General features: G+C 45.5%; 1 protein-coding gene across 2 annotated transcripts in view; it reads right to left on the bottom strand.

Annotated features, from left to right (window-relative positions):
• The window catches only part of LOC121290593 (tripartite motif-containing protein 14-like), a 45,132-nt gene that overhangs the window by 10,131 nt on the left and 16,565 nt on the right, over positions 1-18,436 (bottom strand). For both annotated transcript variants that reach the window (XM_041211208.1, XM_041211209.1), the window contains 4 exons: positions 14,969-14,991; positions 9,977-10,215; positions 3,074-3,193; positions 2,700-2,849 (listed from right to left, as the gene is read on the bottom strand). In XM_041211208.1, the coding sequence (XP_041067142.1) occupies positions 2,700-2,849; positions 3,074-3,193; positions 9,977-10,215; positions 14,969-14,991 (532 nt within the window). The remainder of the gene's footprint in view (positions 1-2,699; positions 2,850-3,073; positions 3,194-9,976; positions 10,216-14,968; positions 14,992-18,436) is intronic.

Genomic DNA, 18,436 nt, shown 5'->3' with positions numbered 1-18,436 from the left:
GGCATGCTGGCGCTATCACCTCAGTCTGAAGGCGCAAGAGCTCCTCCAATGTGCCTTGCAATCTGAGGAGTTCAGCGGATATCCCTTTCTGGTGTTCCTGAGCTTGCCTTTGCAGCTCCAGCAACTGCGACATGGCCGAGTCCAGAGGCTCGTCATAAGACCATAAGACCTAGGAGCAGAAATTAGGCCATTCGGCCCATCAAGTCTGCTCCGCCATTCAATCATGGCTGATAAGTTTCTCAACCCCAATCTCCCGCCTTCTCCCCATAACCTTTGATCCCCTTACCAATCAAGAACCTATCTATCTCAGTCTTAAATACACTCAATGACCTGGCCTCCACAACCTTCTGTGGCAATGAATTCCATAGATTCATCACTCTCTGGCTAAAGAAGTTTCTCCTCATCTCTGTTCTAAAAGATCTTCCCTTTATTCTGAGGCTGTGCTTTCGGGTCCTAGTCTCTCCTACTAATGGAAACATCTTCCCCATGTCCACTCTATCCAGGCCTTTCAGTATTCTGTAAGTTTCAATCAGATCCCCCCTCATCCTTCTAAATTCCATCGAGTATAGACCCAGAGTCCTCAAATGTTCCTCATATGTTAAGCCTTTCACTCCTGGGATCATTCTCATGAACCTCCTCTGGACCCTCTCCAGGGCCAGCATATTCTTCCTGAGATACGGGGCCCATCATCTGACTTGGACACAGCAACGTTCTGGCCTCCAGCAGTCCTCCAAATGCCAGGAACCTGGGAAGTCCCTGCCACCACCTGCTGTGGATCAGAAAGGCTGGTGTGCTCACTAGATTGTGATCCCCGAGGCTACTCTAAAGCTAGGTCCCACCGAGGTGTGTGTCTCTGCGCAGGTGGAGGGTGTGAGTGAGCGCTGTGGCAGGACTTCAGGGAGGGTGCCTTCAGATTCCTCTTGCAAGGTATCTTCGGGGTGTGATTGGAAACCCTGGGTCATGTACTCTGTTGGCTGGTTCCCAGATGTGCCTGCGGAAGCGAGGGGAGGTAATTAGTATCGGGCAGTGGCCTGTGAAGCAGGACACATCACTCACAGCATGGTTGTCTGGTGGATCTTGCATTGCTGAACCCTCACTAGTTAGAGCAGCGCCGACTTCACCATCCGCACAGGAATGTTCCAGATCCTCGCCGGCCTGTTGGATGGCTCTGTTTTCAAAGTCCATGAGGACCTTGATTTCAGGCATTGCTCCACCAGTCTGTGACCTCTCCCTGTTGTTGTGTGCCAGCACGAATAGAATAGAGACAGTGTAAGCAGGATGCCTGCCAGGCCAGATGATAAGTATGCCTGGCCTGTGTGTGGGTCGTGAGTGGTCCCATGGACGGGATGAGGACATTATGAGGGTGTGTGAGAGAGACTGAATGGTGATGTCCCTTGAACTGGCAGTGAGTGAGGGCCCTGTGAATGTGTGATAGGTTTGTGACTGTGTGAGCTGAGAGTGATGAGAAGAGCGGTGGAACGCAGTAGATCATTCATCCTCTTGCGGCACTGGGTGGCTGTCCCTTTTTGAAGGGTGTTCGTGCTGACCACCTCTGCCACTGCCTCCCAAGCCGGGTTGGTGACGCTGCTGCCCATCCTGCAGCTAAAGTAGGGGGGGGGCGGTAAAGGACATCCCAGCGGGCTTCCACGGCATCCAAAAGGCGCTCGAGGGATGCGCCACTGAACCTGGGGGCTGCAGCCTTCTTCAGTTTCAGGGCCATGTCTCCCGTGTAGCAGCGGTGGTCTGGAAGCGCTGAGATGTGCGCTTGTGGCTGGAGCTTAAATATGGCGCCCGGCCTGACGCAGTGGGCGGGGAGGTGGGGCTGGGAGAATGAGAGCCTGCCCACCATGGAAACGGCGTGTTTCCCAGGCGTGCGCAAATAAGGTGGCGGGTTGGGGACGATACAGCGTGAAAACCCACCATCGCAGCTGGCCGGCAAAACATCATTTTATCTGCCCAGTACCCTGCTTAGTGCAAATCTGGGACGATTCTATATAAGGGCTATATAATGGCCAGAGGATAATAAGGCTATATAACGGCCTGTATTTTCAGCTCGGTGTGCGGGGCACACGCTCCAACACACCCGAGCATGAAATAGCGGGCAATGCCTTCGGGCGAGTGTCCCAACGTCACCGCGCACTTGCGTGATATTTCGGTCAGCGGGCACACATGAGGGTCAGGGCCCGCCGACAATTAAGAGGCCTATTAAGGCCCTTAATCCATTAATTAGCCCATTTTCTTTCCTTGCCCATCCAATGTTACGGTTGGCGGGCAGGCAAATCGGCCAGGAGGCCTCTCGGTTTTTGAGGAAGCTTTTTTTTTGAGGCGGGATGAGGTTTCCATCATTGAATTTTTTTTAAAAAAATGTTTGGTCAGGATTTTCATAACTTCCAGGTAAAGGTGCATGAGTCCACCTTGCGGACAGTTTTTTTCTGGAAATTAAAGGTTTTGAATTTTGTTTTAAAAATTCTTGAGCTCCCTGAGGTAGCGCCGAGGTTCTCAGCCCATGCTTCACGCTGGCTGGCCATTGACTGAGGTCAGGGCCCGATGACAGCCGGCGGACTGATCCAAGTCAGCACCCCCCCCCCACCCCCCCCAACGACGAGGGGAAAATCCTGCCCAATGAACCCGCACCATAATACAGGTAAAATAGAATCATTCTTTCTCCACGTGCTTTTCTTTCAGTGTTACCACCGCACCTTCTGATACTTTTGATAGTCTCTCCAGTACATTCGTTTTCTGTTTGCTGTCTTGCAGATCTGTTTTTTCTGGCTGTTGAGCTAATGTTGCTCCTGCAGAAGACTTGGATATGGTTTCTTTCAGCCCCTGGTACTTGTAGGCAGTTAACACTGTAAATAGGGAATAGAACAAGAAGATTAGGAACAACAGACAGTGTTGATGCAAGAGGCAGTGACACAGAGAGTAAGGGGACTACAGACAGTGAGACAGATGGTTTGCGTACATCGGACAATAAACTAAATTCTCAAATCCATGTCATGTGATCCCACTGTCAGTGGCCCCTATGTTTTATTATTATTGGCTGACCTTGTGTACAAGCTTCCAGTTTACCCACCTGATTGGTTCTGTTGAGATTGAATATAATCACACAGTTCTCCAGTAGTTTCCTTTACAGGTGCTGCCCAATATACAGCTGCTGTTGCCCCTTTCAAGGCACTGCTTTTGGCAGATGTTGCTAAAAATAGAAAAAATAATGAGTACAGGGAATAATGGAGAGCTTATGTACTCAGAGCTACAAATCCAGGGCTCATGCTGGAGGCAGATTCAATTGTGGCTTTCAAAAAAAAGTTGGACAATTATCTGGAGAGAAAAAATTTACAGGGCTACAGGGAGAAGGCAGGGCAGTGGGACAATGTGAGTTGCTCATGCAGAGAGCCAGAATGGATACGACAAAGAGTTGGCATAAATGGGTCTTATTCTGCTCGACAAGACGTAACGAGTGGTGTGCCACAGGGATCAGTTGGCCCTCAACCTTTTAACAATTGGATGAAGGGACCAAAGGTATGGTTGCTAAATTTGCTGATGACACAAAGATGGGTAGGAAAGTAAACTGTGAAGAGGGCATAAGGAGGCTACGTAGGGACATAGATCGATTAAGTGAGTGGGCAAAGATCTGGCAAATGGAGTATAATGTGGGCAAGTGTGAAATTGTCCATTTTGGCAGGAAGAATGGAAAAAAAGCTTATTATCTAAAGGGCGAGAGCTCTGAGATTCAGAGGGATCTGGGTGTCCTAGTGCATGAATCACAAAAGGCATAGGATGCAGGTACAGCAAGTAATTAGGAAAGCTAATAGCAATAGAATGTTATTGTTTACTGCAAGGGGAATTGAATACAAAAGTAAGGGGGCTATGCTTCAGTTATACAGGGTGTTTAGGTTTTGAAAATGCACTGCTGTACTGACTAACCGGCTTGCCATTGTCATGTAACTGACATGAGGCACTCTACCTCTGGGGGAAGACAACTTAGGGTCAGTTCAATAAAGGCTCTCGCTGAGTACACATTGAAGAAGTACAGCTGTCATTATACTTGAAACACAGGGCAGTGGTGAGACTACATCTGGAGTACTCTGTATTTAAGGAAGGATATAAATGTATTAGAAACAGTTCAGAGATGTTTACTAGACTCATGCTTGGAAGTGTGGGTTGTCTTCTGAGGAAAGGTTGGACAGGCTAGGCTTGTATCCACTGGAGTTTAGAGGAATAGTAAGAGGCAACTTGATTGAAACCTTTAAGATCTTGAAGAATCTTGACAGGGTGGATGTAGAGAGGATTCTCTTGTGAGAGAATCTAGGAGTAGGGGTCACTGTTTAAAAATAAGGGGTCACCCATTTAAGACAGAGGTGAGGAGAATTTTTTTTCTCTCAGAGGGTCGTGAATCTTTGGAAGTCTTTTCCTCAAAAGGCAGCAGAAGCAAGAGTCTTTGAATCTATTTAAGGCCGAGCTAAATAGATTCTTGATAAGTAAGGAGGTGAAGGGTTATCAGGGGTGAGCTGGAATGTGGAGCTGAAATTACAGTCAGATCAGCCATGACCTTATTGAACGGCAGAGGAGGCTCAGGGGTACCGAGTGACCTACTCCTGCTCCAAATTCATACGTTCATATGACAGGCTGAATGGCCTCTTTCTGTGCAGTGCCATTCTATGGTTCTACATCTACTTGCACTGGTTATGCTGTAATCCTGAGCTATCAGCTGAATATTAGCTGAAGGCAGCAAAGACTGCATGTGTTGCTGCGTGACATGAGCCTTATAAATCTATGCACTTGGGAGCCTGTCAATGGAACCTGGGAAATGCCAGTGCCCCAGTCCACAGATACAACATCATTACTGCCAGGACTCAGCAGCTGGGAGCAGTTAAAAATGCATTCCTTGGCCTTGGATCCAACGTAAAGAAGTAACATTGTGGTGTATTACAACCCTTATTAATATTTGAAGTTTATTCAATGTCCAATGTACCGTCTGTTTAATTCCCCTCAACTTTAGTCAGAGGGAGCCAGACCCAAGGACAAGAAGCTAGCTTATGAGCCCTGCTTGATCTCTGAATGAAGGATTGAATCAACCAGACTTATTAACTTCTCCTTGATAGACTTTTTACAACTATTCCTTAAATAGATTGCAATTTTCCGGAAATTATAAGGGTCAGGGTGAAACTCCTCAGTAAATGTTCTCTCACCACAAGCAAATTGGAGTCTGGATTTTTGAGTCTTTGATACAGAAGTCTAAATGAGACAATTAAAGTTTGAAGCAACACAAATTTATCATAATAAGGAAGTGTGCAATTGCGGTCGTTACGCAAAAGGTAAAAATGGCACACTAGTTAAATCTCAAAAAGAAAAGTTAGCTGGTTCTTATTTCTAAAAGAGAATCCTGGGTTTAGACTTTAGTTGTTACAGATGTGCATTTCAAAAGAAAGTAAGGATATCCATCAAATATTAAAGTAATATTACCTTAATCCCCCAGTATGTGAGATTCTCTAGGTTCAGAGAAAGGTGTGAATTCAATCTACAAGAATCTAATGAATCTGAAGATTTAAGTTTGGGTTGAAGTATTTATAATGAATTTTGGGGTTGTGTAATTAATCTTTATGTGGAAGATGTTCATTTGATCAATAATAGACCACCCCATTTAGTATCCTGTATCTGGTGAAATAACTACCTAACATAACATCTGGACCTGGAAAAATTTATTAATTTTGCTTCCAATTTCCACCCCTCCATCATTTTCACATGGTTCATCTCTAACACTTCCCTTCCCTTCCTTGACCTCTCTGCCTCAATTTCTGGTGATAGACTGTCCGCCAATATTCATTACAAGCCTACCGACCCCCACAGCTACTTCGACTACAGCTCCTCACACCCCGCTTCCTGTAAGGACTCCATCCCATTCTGTCAGTTCCTTCGCATCTGATGATGCCACTTTCAAAAACAGTTCCTCTGACTTGTCTTCCTTCTTCCTTAACTGAGCTTTTCCACCCACGGTTGTTGACAGGGCCCTCAACCGTGTCCAGCCCATCTCCCGCGCATCCGCCGTCACACCTTCCTCTCCGCCCCAGAACCATGATAGGGTCCCCCTTGTCCTAACTTATCACCGTACGAGCCTCCCCATTCAAAGGATCATCCTCTGCCATTTCTGCCAACTCCAGCATGATGCCACCACCAAACACATCTCCCCTTCACTGCCCTCCCCACACCACCGCCCCCCACCCCCCACCCCCCCCTCCTCCCGGCGGCATTCCGCAGGGATCGCTCCCTCTGGGTCCAGTCCTCCATCACCCCCTACATCTCAACCCCCTCCCATGGCACCTTCCCATGCAACCGCAGCAAGTGCAACACCTGCCCCTTTACTTCCCCCCCTCCTCACTGTCCAAGGGCCCAAACACTTCTTTCAAGTGAAGCAGCATTTCACTTGCACTTCCCTCAATTTAGTCAACTGCATTCGCTGCTCCCAATATGATTTCCTGTACACTGGAGAGACCAAACGCAGACTGGGAGACCTCCTTGCAGAACACCTTCGGTCTGTCCGCAAGTATGACCCAGACCTCCCTGTCACTTGCCATTTCAACACTCCATCCTGCTGTCATGCCCACATGTCTGTCCTTGGCCTGCTGCAATGTTCCAGTGAAGATCGACACAAACTGGAGGAACAGCACCTCATCTTCCGACTAGGCACTTTATAGCCTTCCGGACTGAATATTGAGCTCAACAACTTTAGATCATGAACTCTCTCCTCCATCCCCACCCCCTTTCTGATCACCCTTTTTCCAATAATTTATAGGTATTTTTCTTTTTCCACCTATTTCCATTATTTTTAAATGTATTTCCATCCGTTGTTTTATCTCTAACTGTTAGCCTATTTCGATCCCTTCCCCCCACCCCACCCCCACTAGGGCTATCTGTACCTTGCTCGTCCTGCTTTCTACCCTTAATGTCACCATTTGCACATTCCTTAGATAATATCACCACCTTCAACACCTCTATGTCCTTTTGTCTATGACATCTTTTGGCTATCTCCACCTATCACTGGCCCTCTATCCAGCTCTACAAGTCCCACCCCCACCTTAAACCAGCTTATATTTCACCTCTTTTCTACTTTTCCTTAGTTCTGAAGAAGAGACATACGGGCTCGAAACGTTAACTGTGTCCCTCTCCGCAGATGCTGCCAGACCTGCTGAGTTTTTCCAGCTATTTTTGTTTTTGTTTTGGATTTCCAGCATCCGCAGTTTTTTTTTTGCTTTTAACATAATGAGGGTGCCTGTTCATTCCCTAGAAGTGTTATTTTGAATTTATTCCTGGGGCAGAAATGTTTGCTCTGTGGGCGGGTCCGGCCAATCGAACGTGAAATGATGCGCGTTGATGTCGTGCCAATGTCAACACGCAGTTGCGTGATAGCGCACACCAGAGCCGGCAGTGCGCCCACTGACAATTGAAAGGCCCGTTGAGGCGGAAAGGCCCAGCGGCCTTTGCATTTTTTTGGAAACCCCATCCCCGGGCAGGATGAGGTTTCCAACAGCAAACAAAAATAAAATAAAAGCTTTAATTTTTCATCAATAACGTGTCCTTGCTCATGTGATAGGGCAGATCAGTGCCTCAGGGAGATTATGAAGCGCTCACTCGGGCGAACGCGTGAAGGTTGCACTCGCCTGGCTCGCACTCCTCCACCCACCCCCCCCAACTCCCCCATCCCGCACAGGCAGTGCTCAGCGCTGCTGCTCATGTTTCACGCTGGGTGGGCCTTCATTGGCCCACCAGCATGAAATCGCGGTCTGGTGCCAATCGCGGGTGGCGGGAGGCTTCCCAACCACCTCCGCCCTCCCCTGATGAGCACCACCACCACCACACCCCACCCCCCCCACCCCCACCCTGCCAAGGACAAAATTCTGCCTTTGACAACGTTGCAGCATGTTGGTCAATGTTGCTTTGTCAAAGGACAGTGTCCAGTAAAAAGACTTGATGCCGAGCATTGTTTTATCTGATTGTGGTATTAATTATTGGGGTAGCATTGTACATGCTAATATAATGGCGAGCACCATAGAATGCCATTATTTAGGCCTGTGTATTTCTTATCAGTGAATTCACATTGTTGTGAAGGGAGTTAACCATAATGTATTTGCAAGCTAGGTTTGACTGTTGTTAAAATGTGTCTTACTGTCAGTTTAATCATGGTAACTTTTAACCAAATATTCCTGTAATAATTCCATATTATTTGACCCGTATTCCTTCACAACATTTGGAAAAGGTAAGCTGGGGTCAGGAGAGCTCAACAAAGAGAGCAGACAGTGACCCTGGCTGGAGACTCACCATCAAAACTCCCAGAAGAGAAGCTGACCATTCAACACACACATTATAAAGGAAGAGCCAAATGCTGGAAACGTGTCAGCAACTTGTGGACTGCAAATTCTTTGCTGAGCTATACAGTAATGTTAAACATGAATATGCTTTTACAATACTGTTACTAAGCATTGCTGAAGCTGAGGTTTTATTTACAATTGTGTCAATCGTAATTTAGGCTCTTGTCATTTAATAGTATTGGACCAAGTGCTTAACAAAATGATGATATTTTAAGTTGTGTTGTCAGAGACGTTGTTAAGTAATGCTGCTTAAGGCACCCCAATGTATGACTTCATCTGTGGTGACCTACTTCCCTCAGTATTGCACTACATTCCAGCTGTTACAGGATTGGCGTGTATAAACCTGAAGAACCATGTCTTAGATTATGTGCGCAAGCAAAACTGGTGCTAGTTAGTACCTGCTACATTATTGTCAGATTGTAATCTGATGTTCCTAAATGTGGGTGACAAAAGGAGGGTCAAGGTTTATTTGATACTCATTGTTCAATGTTAACTTGCGTGTGCACCAGAATTAATATGAAGGTTGTCACCCTTGAGGTCTTGTCACCCTTGAGGACTTTCCCTTTAGCTTGAATTCTAACTCACACTAACATTGATCACAACATGAAACAGGATCTCTGGCTGATTTCCCTTCATTTCATAAAATATTTCCCACTTGTTCAATTATATCTTTCAACCTATCACCTGCTACTATCCAACACAGTATTTAGGACTCAGCTTCAAAGTAAATTATTTTGAAGAAGAGTCATACGGACTCGAAACATTAACTATGTTTTTCTCTCCACAGATGCTGTTAGACCTGTTGAGTTTTTCCAGCATCTTTCTGTTTTTATTTTACTCATTACCTGTGCTTCTGTATGATTATAGTATTTCATATAAATATGGCTACTAGATTTAGCCTGACTACTACATTTAGTGTTCGCTACATCTTGACACAGACTTTGATGAATATTGGGCAATGCCCTTGGGGGTCTGGAATTTAATATTATCTTTTTCGTTGTTAACTCTGTGGAATGCCAGCCCATCGATGCCACATGCAAGGTTGTAAATTTCAGTTCGTAAGAGTTGTGGGTCTGCTTATCGAAACCATAATTCACTGTGTATATGAAAAAAATGATTGTAATACATCCTGACACCCAGCTAAAGAAATCAATTGAATAGCCTAATGACAAAGGACCAAGGTAATAAGCACAAGAATAAACCAGGATGATCAAACACTCAGTGTGACACAATTGTTTCATAGTGTGTCTGACAGTAAAAAAGGCAGCATACTGGATTCTATAAAAAGGCAGTACAAGAAGGATAAATAATTACAGCAAGGGCAGAGGAATATTCAAGTACTCATTCATCATTGGTGGGGATCATGAATATTGATTCAGGGGATTGAATGGGGTCAGCAGTGGTAATGATAAATTAGATTATAAATCATTTGTGTGAGAAGTGGGCTTGATGTGTGGAATTCACTTTTCTCATTCCACATAGTATGTTCTCAGCTCTGTGACTATCTGTAACTCCTCACAGTCTGGGCAACTGTGTCTGCTGTATTTTCCCCAAAGTTTTCTTTGATATTCTCAACAAATCATTTCCTTAGATTGAAGCTGCACTTTTCTTACTTGTTTGAGGCAGGAGTGGACTTGCTTGGTTGCTCTGTGTATAGGGCAGACTCGCTAAATCAGGTGGTTCTTCCTTGCCCGTCGATTTCACACATTCATGTATTCTTATCACTTCCTCTATGGTCAAATGGAACTTCTTAGATTCCTCCTTCCACTTTTTGAGAAGCTGAGATACTTTGGACAGGTTCAGGGTGAGCTCTGGGGTATCCAGATAGGTAATTTTCTGACTCTCAATAACTCTGTAATAACAGAGAAGGCAGTTTCAGATAGAAATTCAACTGATAATGGGTGACCACTGCAATGAATAAAGCTCTTCCTGAAATCGGCCAGTAAATCATCCTGAAAAAGTCAAAATCCAGAGATCTGCAGCTATCCCTCCAGTCACAATGATCTCCAAATAAGCAAAAACAAAAATTGCTGGAAAAACTCAGCCCGTCTGACAGCATCTATGGAGAGAAAGATAAAGTTAATGTATGACTCTTCTTCAGAAATAAAGAGAAGTAGAAATATGATGAAATATATAATATTTTTATATATATTTTTTCCCACCTATTTCTATTATTATTTTTAAAATTTTATTTCCATTCATTGTTTTATCTCCACCTTTCAGCCTATTTTGATCTTTTCTCCCGCACTGTCCCCTCCCCCCATGCCACCCCCACTAGGGCCATCTGTCACTTGCACATCCTGCTTTCTACTCTTAATGTCACCATTAGCACCTCCTTTAGCCAGTATCACAACCATTGACGCCCCTTCGACCTTTTGTTGATGACATCTTTTGCAACCTCTCCTTTGCCTCCACCTAGCACTGGCCTTCTATCCAGCTTCACCTGTCCCACCCCCCCCTTTAAACAGTATATATTTCATCACATTTCTACTTCTCTTTAGTTCTGAAGAAGAGCCATCTGGACTCGAAATGTTAACTTTATCTTTCTCTCCACACATGCTGTCAGACCTGCTGAGTTGTTCTAACAATTTTTGTTTTTGTTTCAGTTTTCCAGCATCTGCAGTATTTTACTTTTATCTTAGTGTTTAATTTGACTGCTACTTCTCTTCCAGGAATGCCTACCTTGAAGAAGTATTGCTCTTCTCTCCAACAGGATTTCCACTTGTCTCTTTTGCCCTGTTCACCTTCATTGCTTTCCATTTCCCTCCTGGCGTTTGCCAAGGCGTTTACTAAAACTCGCTTTCACAGTCATATTTCCTTCCTCAGTGAATGTCTCCATCTCTGACTTACCCGACGTGGATTTCAACTGAAGTTCCATCCCTCATGTTTCAAACCCACCCAGGATTACAAATATTTCCTGGACATACAACACTCCTCGGACTGCTGTTCTCGCCGCACCCTGAGATCCACAATCAGTGCCGCGCACCGCTATATGAACACAATCGACTTCTCCCTCCAGCAGCACCGACTCACCCTATCTCTAAGCTGTCCTTGCCCCCAGTTTCATTTTATTCTGCATCTCATCCGACGCCTCAACAAGAAACTTTGTCTCTTTCTTTCAGGTGCTAAGGAACGCAAGCTCCAACAGCTCATTGATACCAATGCCCATCCAGGACAATCCACCCCTTCCCGTCCCTCTTACCCCATTCCATCTTCTAATCCCAGCCCCGGCTATGTATTCACCATACTTCCTGACCTTCCCCTCTCTAATGCTGAACATTCAGTACTCAGCAAAGGACTCAGTTTAATATCCTTATGCCCTCACCTCAATGAATTTTGGGCTCGGCACGATGCTGAACCCTTCTTCCACCGCCTTCGTCTCCGTGCTCACTTCTTTGGGCAGGAGTCCTGCCCCCATTCAATGGATCCTTTCACTTGCCTCCAGTATTCTGCCTTCACCTGGACCCCTCCCTCTGGCCCCTTACCTGTTCTTGATCTTTTCATTGAGAACTGTCGACGTGACATCAGTCGTCTAAATTTCTCTGCTCCTCTCACCCACTCCAACCTGTCCCCTCCTGAACTTCCCGCACTCCGTTCTCTCCGGTCCAGCCCTGACCTTGCTATCAAACCCGCTGACAAGGGTGGTGTTGTTGTTGTTGTCTGGCGCACTGACCTCTACCTCACGGAGGCTAAGCGTCAATTCGCAGACACTTCCTCCTACCTCTCCCTGGACCATGACCCTACCACCGAGAATCAAGCTATTGTTTCCAGGACTGTCACTGACTTCATCTCCTCTGGAGATCTTCCCCCCACAGTTTCCAGCCTCATAGTCTCCCAACCCAGCACAGCCTGCTTCTCTCTCTTCAACAAAATCCACAAACATAACTGTTCAGGCAGACCAATCATGTCAGCCTGTGCCAGCCCCATGGAACTCATTTCTTCTTATCTTGACTCCGTTCTCTCTCCCATTGTCCAGTCTCTTCCCATCTACATCCACGATTCCTCTGACGCTATACATCATATCAATAATTTCCAGTTCCCTGGCCCCAACCGTCTTCCCTTCACCATGGACGTCCAATCCCTCTACACCTCCATCCCCCACCAGGATGGTCTGATGGCTCTCCGCTTCTTCCTTGAACAGAGGCCTGAACAATCCCCATCCACCACTACTCTCCTCCGTCTGCTGAACTTGTTCTCTCACTGAACAATTTCTCCTTAAACTCCTTTCACTTCCTCCAAATAAAAGGTGTGGCTATGGGTACCCGCATGGGCCCCAGTTATGCCTGTCTCTTTATAGAGTATGAGGAACATTCCTTGTTCCAGTCCTACTCAGGCCCCCTCCCACAATTCTTTCTCCAGTACATCGATGACTGTTTCGGTGCCACTTCATGCTCTCGTCTGGGCCCGGAAAAGTTTATTAATTTTGCTTTCAATTTCCACCACTCCATCACTTTCACATGGCCCCATCACTGACACTTCCCTTCCTTCCCTTGACCTCTCTGTCTCAATTTCTGGTGATAGACTGTCCACCAATATTCATTGCAAGCCTACGGACTCCCACAGTTAACCCGACTACAACTCCTCACACCCTGCTTCCTGTAAGGACTCCATCTCAGGCTCTCAGTTCCTTCGCTTCCGTCGCATTTGTTCCGATGATTCCACTTTCCAAAACAGTGCTTCTGACATGTTTTCCTTCTTGCTTAACCGAGGTTTCCCACCCACAGTGGTTGGCAGGGCCCTCAACTGTGTCTGACCCATCTCTCGTACCTCTGCTCTGACACCTTCCTCTCCTTCCCAAAACCATGATAGGGTCCCCCTTGTCCTCACTTATCACCCCACCAGCCTCCACATCCAAAGGAGCATCATCCACCATTTCCGCCAACTCCAGCATGATGCCACCACCAAACACATCTTCCCTTCACCCGCCCTGTCGGCATTCCATAAGGACAGTTCCCTCCTGGACACCCTGGTCCACTCCTCCATCACCCCCTACACCTCTAGGCCCTCCCATGGCACCTTCCCATGCAATCACAGAAGGTGCAACGCCTGCCCCTTTACTTCCCCCCTCCTCACCATCCAAGGGCCCAAACACTCCTTTGAAGTGAAGCAGCGCTTCACTTGCACTTCTCTCAATTTGGTCTATTGCATTCACTGCTCCCAATGCGGTCTCTTCTACATTGGAGAGACCAAACGCAGACTAGGTGACCGCTTTGCGGTGCACCTTCGGTCTGTCCGCAAGCATGACTCAGACCTTCCTGTCACTTGCCATTTCAAGACACCATCCCGCTCTCATGCCCACATGTCCATCCTTGGCCTGCTGCAATGTTCTAGTGAAACTCAACGCAAACTGGAGGAACAGCACCTCATCTTCCGACTAGGCACTTTACAGCCTTCTGGACTTAACATTGAGTTCAACAATTTCAGATCATGAACTCTCTCCTCCGTCCTCACCCCTTTTTGATCCCCCTTTTTTCAAATATTTATTTTTTGTTTGTTTAAATTTTCATATATACATTTTTCCCCACCTATTTCTATTATTATTTTTTAAATTTATTTCCATTTATTGTTTTATCCCCCCTTTTAGCCTATTTTGATCTTTTCTTCCACACCGTCCCCCCCTCTCCCCACCCCCCCACTCGGGTTACCTGTCACTTGCTCATCCTGATTTCTACTCTTAATGTCACCATTAGCACCTTCTTTAGCCACTATCACCACCATCAACACCCCTTCAACCTTTTGTTTTTGACATCTTTTGCAACCTCTCCTTTGCCTCCACCTATCACTGGCGCTCTAGTCCAGCACCCCCTTAAACAGTATATACTTCACCACATTACTACTTCTCTTTAGTTCTGAAGAAGAGTCATCTGGACTCGAAATGTTAACTCTGTCTTTCTCTCCACGGATGCTGTCGGACCTGCTGAGTTGCTCCAGGTATTTTTGATTTTGACACTGGCATTACTGGGATGCTTTGGGGTTAAATCATTTCTCTATTTCACAATAAAATGATTCTGACACTACTCAGATTGACATCTGATGTGAAAGACAGCTCCTCTGACAATGCAGCATTTCCCCTTTGCTGCACCAAATATTCAACCTATGTTGTGTGGTTAAAGGGCTGATTCCCTAACACCATCAACTGAGCCACATTGAAATCTTCTGAAGGTGTAGTAAAGTGCTCCCCGAATCTCATACCCTTTTTCTTTTCAAAAGAGAATTGGATCAATATGGAAAGAGGAAAGGCTGGCATGGCTATGGGGAGCAGGCAGGTAAGTGGCACCAGGTAATTGCTCTTGCAGAGAGATGGTACAGATACAGTAGGCAGAATGGCCTCTTTCTGTGCCATAACTAATTATGATTCTATCAAGCCATTGCAAATTTCTCTTTTATTCATTGTAGATAGCAAGCTATGGAGAAATGGGGAGGGCAGCTGAAATCCCACATCAGTCACATCTCCCTGCATTATATTAACAACACATCAGATCAGCATTTTGAAATACATTATTGGGGATAGTTTACAGCATGGCCTCCCAAGCTTTCACTCTTCTCCCAGATACTAACGAAAATTCCCACCAGCAGCATTTACACTATGACTGAAAGAAACTTACCTGGAAAGGTGCTCCTTTGAATTCTGTAGATAAAAGGAGAGAAGATTGATCAGCATGCAGCCGAATAAAACAAAACGGAATGAGATTCAGAGAAAGAGTTGTGAACAATAGAGTGAGTCAGGGTGTTGGCACAATGATCATTTCTCCATGGGACATTCTGGGGTCAGGCATGAGGCAGCAGCAACGATGCTGGGGGCAGCTAGAAGGTGTTAATAATTCATCCCCAGCAACAGCCCTGTTCATCACAAAATCACAAGCTGGTTAGCAGGAGAGGCCATCCTCCCACATTAGTTTGTTCAATCAGAAAGATCCTAAAGTTACAGCATCCAATTGGTTCTGAAATGACACAAGTGTTTTCTGCTCGATAATTCCTGTACTAATTTCTCACTGAAGAAGAAGAAATTCCCAACATCAGTCCTAAATTTACTTTTTGCTCTTTGAAACTTTGGCTGCTTTTATAATTTAGAGTAATTTTCAGGCCTTACCTTTTGTGTATCGGTTATCTCCTGCAGCACTGAAAGAACTCTAACAAAGTCATGACCAATATGCTCGATGAGTGTGGTGCATTATTCCTCCTTGACCTCCTCAACATCTCTACCTAGTGATGTGACCACATCATTCTCCTTCACCACCTCTTCTTCATTGTCCAGTTGAATTGAACTCCCCTCGCTTGGTAAAACTCTTCCCTATTTGATCGTAGCCAAAGAATTTTTACAATCGATAGTTTTTCTTTCCCTCCCTACTATGTCACCTCTGGATTCCCTCAAGGATCCATTCTTGTCCTGCCCTTCTTCATCTCCATTCTGCCTTTGGGGTATCATTCACAGGCATGGGAGTCAGATCTGACCTAGATAGAGTTAACACCCAGATCTCTCTCTCTCTAGCACTTCTCTCAAACTATCCAGTGTGATCTGACTGCTCATTCAAATTGGTAGAGCTATCATTTCCTCTAGTTAACTATTGGGAAGAATGATGCTATCATCTTCAGCACCCTCCACAAACTCTAAGCCTTGGCTACTGATTCCATCCACTTCTGCAGTCATTGTCTCCAGCTGGACCAGATTGTTTTCAACCTCAGGATTTTTTCACCCACCTCCAGTATTCTCCCTTCACCTGGACCCCTCCCTCTGGCCTCTTACCTGTTTCTGATCTTTTCATCGAGAACTGTCGGCATGACATTGGCTGTCTCAATTTCTCTGCTCCTTTTGACCTCAAGCTGGCTTTCTCCATCCCTATTTCCTTCCAACACATAGACTTATGAGTACCTCTGTAACATTGCCTGTCCCCATCCCTATCACCGTCCTTCTTCCACTAAAATTTTCTGTAAATGCCTCATCTCCAGATTCAGTTTCTTCTGGCTGACCTTCCATCCTTCACCCTCAAACTTCAGTTTACCCAAAATTTTTCATCCTGCCTGTTATACTGCATTGTGTACCATGTACCCCTTACCCATGCTTGCATTGGTTACAGTTCCTCAAAGCTTCAAATTTAAAATTATCATCTATCCTTTTCCCCTCCCCGTCTCTATAAACTCCTTCAACACAACAGTGTATATTTAGGTTACAAATCTTTGCCAGGGAAGATAAAATTGAATTCAGCCTTCCAGGGTTAGGGTCCCTGTTTATCATAACTAGCCAGTGTTGAACTCCTGATGCGGTTAGTATGCAGTTGAGGGAATCATATTGAAATAGGGTCGGGCTTAGTGCCAATGGCCCCCAAAACTCCAATGGTTTGCTGACTCAGTTAAAAATAGGCCTCCTCCTGAGGTCCCCAGCATCATAGACACCAGTCTTCAGCCAATTTGATTCACTCCACATAATATCGAGAAATAGCACAGGATTCAGCAAAGGCTATGGGCCCTGACAACATCCCAGTGGTAGTACTGAAGACTTGTGCTACAGAACTAGACTTGGTCCTAGCTGAGTTATTCTAGTATGGATACAACAATGGTATCCACCCAAAAAAGTGGAAAATTGCCCTGTTTTGTCCTGCCCACAAAAAGCAGGACAAATTCATTCTAGCCAATTACTGCTCATCAGTCTACTATTGATCATCAGCAAAGTGTTGGAAGATGTCATCAACAGTGCTATCAAAGTAGCACTTACTCACCAATAACCTGCTCACCGATGCTCAGTTCAGGTTCTGCCAGGGCCATTTGGCTCCAGAGCATATTACAGCCTTGGCACAAACATGGATTAAAAAAAAGCTGAATTCCAGACCTGAGGTGACAGTGATGGTCCTTTATATTAAAGCAGCTTTTGACCAAGTGTTGCTTCAAGGTGCTCTAACAAAGTTGAAGTCAATGGGAAGCAGGTGAATAGCTCTCCATTGGTTGGAATCATACTTAGCATAAAAGAAGATGGTTTCAGTTGTTAGAGCCCTAATAGCTCAACCCCAGGACATCATTGCCGGAGTTCCTCAGAGCAGTGTCTTAGGACAAACCATCTTCAGCTGCCTCTCAATTGAATCTCTCAATCAAAAGGTCAGATGTAGGGATGTTATCTGATGATTGCACAGTGTTCAGTCTCATTTGCATTCTTCAGGCACTGAATAAGTCTAAATGTAAGGCCTGGATGACATTTAGGCTTGGGTTGAAAAGTGGCGAGTAACATTCATGTCACCACCCAAGTGCCAGGCAATGACCATCTCTAACCAGAGAGAATTGAACTATCTCCCCTTGACATTCAATGGGATTACCATCTCTGAATTTCATACTATTGACATCCTGGGGGTTACCAGTGACCAGAAACTGAACTGGACCAGCCATATAAATACTGTGCCTAAAACAGCAGGTCAGAGGCTGTGAATTCCTTGACCAATAACTCAATTCTTGACTCCCCAAAGCCTGTCTACCATCTACAAGGCACAAATCAGAAGTGTGATGGAATACCATCCACTTGCCTGAATGAATGCAGCTCCAACAACACTCAAGAAATCCAACACCATCTAGGACAAAGCAGCCCACTTGATTCATATCCCATCCACAAACATTCACTCCCTCCACCACCGACACACAGTGGCAGCAGTGTGTACCATCTACAAGATTCATTGCAGCTGAGGCTTCTACAACAACACCTTCCAAATTCATAGCCTCTGGCACATTTTTATTTATTTATTGCCATTTATAGACCATCCTTAACTGCCCTTGCTCAGAGCAAGGACTCATTGCTGTGGGGCTGGAGTCACATGTGGGCCAGACCAGGTAAGGACAGCAGATTTCCTTCTCTAAAGGTCATTAGTGCCAGATGGAGTTTCATAACATCGGAAGCAAATCTGTATTTTTTATTGAATTCAAATTTCACCATCTGGCATGGTGGAATTCTAACCCGGGTTCCCCAGAGGATTACCCTGGGTCCCTGGATTAATAGTCCAATGACAATACCACTATGCTACTGCCTACCTCTAGGCTGCTGCTGCTGATTTCAGGTTCAGATGGAAGGATTAAAACTGATCCCATATTAACTGCTC

This window comes from Carcharodon carcharias, chromosome 18, assembly GCF_017639515.1.
Source record: "Carcharodon carcharias isolate sCarCar2 chromosome 18, sCarCar2.pri, whole genome shotgun sequence".
In the NCBI taxonomy this organism is placed as follows: Eukaryota; Metazoa; Chordata; class Chondrichthyes; order Lamniformes; family Lamnidae; genus Carcharodon; species Carcharodon carcharias.
Note: the sequence above shows the minus strand (reverse complement) of the source record. Positions and strands in the feature narration are given on the sequence as shown.